The 5,033-nt window shown below is 41.6% G+C and overlaps 1 protein-coding gene across 1 annotated transcript; it reads left to right on the forward strand.

Moving 5' to 3' along the window:
• Positions 1 to 1,827: 1,827 nt before the first annotated feature.
• On the forward strand, positions 1,828 to 4,785 carry nfkbiab (nuclear factor of kappa light polypeptide gene enhancer in B-cells inhibitor, alpha b). The gene is made up of 6 exons (XM_072267659.1): positions 1,828 to 2,251; positions 2,828 to 2,936; positions 3,219 to 3,429; positions 3,663 to 3,751; positions 3,860 to 4,108; positions 4,280 to 4,785. The coding sequence occupies exons 1-6, from the start codon at positions 1,983 to 1,985 to the stop codon at positions 4,331 to 4,333; spliced, it is 981 nt and encodes a 326-aa protein (XP_072123760.1). The 5' UTR covers positions 1,828 to 1,982; the 3' UTR covers positions 4,334 to 4,785.
• Positions 4,786 to 5,033: the final 248 nt, after the last annotated feature.

Raw genomic sequence — 5,033 nt, forward strand, 5'->3', positions numbered from 1 at the left:
TGACTTCTGTCAGAAGTGGAAATGGTAGAAAATGAATTTGTGCTCAGTTCCTAATATCTAGAAGGCTGATGGCATTCATGGGCAATGTGAGATTCACTAGGGCACAGTTGTGTATATGTGTTTTTGTAGGCTTGTTACACTGGAAAAGGCCACAGGCAAAGGAAAGGGTGTGACCATGGAGCCAACTGGACACAAGGCTGAGAGTTTTATGACTGAACATTTGGTATACTTGAAACCAATGTACTGTAGGTCAGCACACAGAAGGGTATAGATGTAGGAAATTGGTGTGGATCTGGTTATTTGCAATAGAATGCTGGATGAGCTCAAGATTTTGCAAGGTAAAATGTGAAAATATAATTAAGACAACACTGGTCTTTAATTAACAAAATCACCAGTGACAGTTCCATCATGTGATTCCGGCTTGAAGATAAGGAACTCTCACAGTGGTAGCAGTGGGCAGTCTTTAAGATGGAAAGAACTGATAACTTAGTTTAGGGTAACCAAACTTGAGACTGGACAAGTGAGGAAGATAGAATCGATGATTAGAGAGTAGAATGTGGGATGGAGGCAGAAGGAAGGAGCCTCCAATTACTCAGTGTTTAATTTCAGGATGTCACAGATGTCCAGTACTGGATATCAGCTAATCAGCGTGGCCCTTCCGAAGTGGAAAGTCACGGAGGAGTTGGTGTAAGTGAGGACTGTACGTTGCTAATGGATACATAGAGCTTGGCATCCTACCTGTGGAACATTTATCAAACAGGTAACTGGTGGGTCTTTTGTATTTCCCTTTGTTTCTATCTTTGGGGAAAAATACTCTGGAAAACGGGTATAAGGGAGAGTTTTCTTTCTCCTTCAAAGATCCATTTAAATTGTTTTAATTACACCAGTAACTGCTGGCCATGATTTACAATATGTATTTTATTTAATGTGTGGTGATAGTTCTTATTGCAATGTAAAGAAGATTGCATCTTTTTTTTTGTTTTCATGATAGTATTATTTTCTAATATTAAGTGATAATAATAAAAAAACTTAATTTTGATATTGCAAACTGCTGCACCATTGCTTTTGTGTTGAGGCCTATTTGAGGAGAAACACTGGAGGCCTTGCTGAGCAGTGCAGTGGAGTTTGATATTAGGCGGGAAGTTGTGAACTTACTTCAGGATCTCTCCGGCTAGTTCATGGAATGTTTTGTAGCGGAAGCAATCTGCAGAATACAACTATTAGCATTCTGATTTCATTTCTAGTACTCCCACATTCCCATTGCTCTAAAAAAAAGAGCAGAATAACCAAAGGTCATTTGTTTCAAAACCACCTTCGCTTAAACTCCCCCCTCCCATGCATACTTTCCACGGGAGAGGATATGCAGACTTTGAACGCCAAAACCCCTTCGGAAGTCGGGATGTTCCCGCGCACAAAATACGCTAACGATTGGGGGTTTCCCAAAATTTTCACACAGCTTCCAAAGTGTTCCGTTACTCCACCAGAAGTTCACCTCGAAAAAGGGGGAAAACTCTACAAATTATTACCCCAATAAAAGTACCCCGTGAATATGTGGATGATTACTAAGTAATGCATCACAGCACACCCCATACTGGTGGGAAAGGACTCTGCCCATTACTTGGTGGAGCTTCCCGTTGCTCAGTGGACTGCACGCTCCAACCGTGGGTATTTTCCCTCATTTCCCCACTCGGTACACTAAGTTCTCTATTTAATTGTATGTACTTGCTATCCTCCGGAATTTCCCAGCGAAAAGCACAGAGGCTTTTCGTGACTCGAGCAGAAGGCGGAGACAAGAAACCCCGCCCAGAAAAATCCCCGAAATGCGAAGTTTTAAATCTGTTGCAGCGTCGACCAGCAGCTCAAACGCGACGGTCGAGCTCGCTGGCCTGGGAGATACTCGATTTTTGTGGGGTTTGTTTTTTTTAATTTCTCACCCCGTGTGTCCCTCTTTCGCGGGGAAAACTTTTCCTTGTGTTTGAAGCATGGCCGACTACGTTTTATTTAACAATTGCATCGATGGCTTGGATCAGCACTACGGTGGGAAGGGCAAGCTGGACGCTGCGAGTGGAGCGGGGCAGAGCGGGGCCAACGGCAAACTGGCCGGGCTGTACGAGGAGCGTTGTGACAGTGGCATTGGCTCCATGAATGAGAAGGATGAGGAGGTGTTGCGGGAGATCAGGGAACTCAGCCTGACCGACAAGCCCGAGACACCCCAGTCTTGGAAAGACTTCGTCTCGGAGGACGGAGACACGTAAGTCGTTTGGAAGCTGTTACTTTAATTAGTTTGCATTTTTTTTCTGGTTTTATAAAAAGGGAATGCAAATGCATCTTATTCAAAAAAAAACCTTGCATTCTAAAAGTGCATCCGTAAAGAAGTTCTCGCTGGGGAGAGAAAAAAAACATGCCTAGTCAAATAACTCAACATTGTAACTAGCGCGTAAAGTGAAAAAATGTAGAGTTCAAATCAGATTGGAAAATTTATGCTTATGAGAGTTTTATTCCAACTTAATTTTTAGTCAGATTAAAATGTCCGTGCAGAAGTTTCTGCTGGGGTTGGGGGTTGAAGAAAGGATCTGATTAAGAAATTGTTGAGAACACCATGTTCTGTCGAGCCGCTGGGCGGTGCAGTTCCTGTCTAAGCTTGGAAAGTCCCTGGCAGGTGGCCAACCTCTGGTTAACTGATAAATATTTAACAGTGTGGAAAGTACCCAAAAAAAACCGAGCTTGCGCAATCCTGGAGAGTTCCGTCTCTTGCCGTGAGTTACGGTGCGCCGCCGCAGCCGAGGCCCGAGCAGCAAGTTTTAACGTGGCTTTTTCCTTGTCTTAGGTTCCTGCATCTGGCCATCATCCATACTGCCAAAGACGTTGCTCTCCAGATCCTCAAAAATATCCAGGATGGAGATCAGTATCTCCACCACCAGAATAACCTGAAACAGGTAACTATGATCTTTCTGTTTGCAAGTTTATGCTTTCTTTGGTAATAATATTAGCTGCCTTTTTATGCTCTATTGTTGTAAATTTGATTGCTTAGAAGCTGGGTGTAGATTGCTGTAAAGAACCGAGGCGCGGGTGAAAAGGGTGGTTTCCTGAGGCTGGGAAGTCCCGGGTGTATTTAACTGACAAATGGAACAAAGACGTCACACTCAGTTTTCCTGCTCTGACGTTTTCCATTCAGCACTCTAACTGGAATTGTTCTCTCTTTTTTTCCATTTTCCCAGAGTGCCATGCATCTGGCAGTGATCACACAACAGACTGATGTGCTGCAGTCTTTGCTTTGGGTCGGAGGAGACCTGGGACAGAGGGACATTAGTGGCAACACACCTCTGCACATCGCTTGCGAGATGAATTTGTTTGCGTGTGTGAACATCATCAATGAGTTCTGCACAAGACGTGATATCCAAAGCCTCCTGGATAGCAAGAACTACAATGGTACAGTTATCTGTTATTTCTACAGGTCCACTAGGAATACTAATTTCTCATTCAATTTGATATCTGTAAATTGGAAATTGACACAAAATAACATTGGATAATTCTAAACAAAATCATTTGCTATTTTATACAGTCCTTGTTTTGGCAATAATATGGAATTTTCATGAGATTTAACATCTTTGAATACTGGTTGGTTGCAATATTTGAAATATTTCCATGTTTTTCAATTTCAGGTCTTACCTGTTTGCATTTGGCAGTGAAGAACAGACTTCCCCATATGGTGAAATACTTAATACAGCTAGGAGCTGATATTAATGCGCAGGTAACTTGATTGATTTCTTTTGAATTGGCAGCTTTTGCTTTGATGGCTGATAACCGGTCACTTTTCCCTTGCATGTCCCTAACCACAAGCTCTGCTTTCCCTCCTCAGGAGCCATCCAGTGGCAGGACTTCGCTTCATCTTGCAGTGGAGGAGCAGGATGCTGAAATGGTGTCACTGCTAGTGCAGTGTGGAGCAGATCCCAATGTCCTAATGTACAATGACTGTGCGCCCTACCATCTGACCTTGGGACGGGATAATCTGACGATACAGAAGGAACTTATCAATGTGACAGATCCATCTCTGCACATTTTCTATGAAGATAATCAGATGTGGGATTATGAATCTTCTGACTGGGAGGTGAGTGAGCTGGAAGACTATTATCTGTGCAATGTTTAAAACACACATTTTAGTAGCTGATAATGTGGACGACTAAATTTGTATGGACTAAAACCATTGTCTTATATAATATGAGGTGAAATATGTTTGCCACCAAATTTGTTGCTCATGTACAATTCCTTATTTTCCCAGGTTCCTTTCTCATATGATGACTGCGTAATTGGGGGACGGCCACTTGGGTGCTGAAGATGATCCCTTTACACATTGCTACTCTGCACTTTCTGTATTTCAATTCATCTAAAGAGTTGGAGACGTGTATTGAAGCATGGTTACCCAATCATCTCCTTTGATGAAAAACATCAATGACAGACACTAATATTTACAAGTCATGCAGCTGGGTGCCCATGTATCTTAAATAATTTTTATGTAACTTAAAAAGTATTCGGAAGCAGAGGATGTGATGTAAGTTATAGATGTAAAATGAGATCTCCTGGTATAAAGGGATTTACTGAATGCACTGTATTCTCAATTGCATGGAGCGAATGACTGAAATGTATTTTGGCATACTGCCTATATTTGTCATGTATAAAATGTAAATGTGTAAAGTACTGTAAATACTGTACATTATCTAGTGAGAATATTTGATACAACTCTTTGATATTTATTTTTGTCAAATAAAGTTAATGAAGCATTTAAAATTCCTTGTACAGTATTACAGCACGTACATTTAGATAATTATTGACGCTCATATTGCATTGCGCGTTTCACTTGCATACAATCTGGGGCGCCGCACTTCTCAAAATCCCTTTGTGCTGTTCTCAGTACAAAACAGCCATATGCGCTCATGACAAATTGAGGAAACTTATTGAAAAAATAACAGCAGAGGCATTGGTTTATATTGTCACCTGCAGTGAAAATCATGTCTTGCTTACTGTTCATATAGATG

The sequence above is a fragment of the Mobula birostris genome, chromosome 1, assembly GCF_030028105.1.
Source record: "Mobula birostris isolate sMobBir1 chromosome 1, sMobBir1.hap1, whole genome shotgun sequence".
NCBI lineage: Eukaryota > Metazoa > Chordata > Chondrichthyes > Myliobatiformes > Myliobatidae > Mobula > Mobula birostris.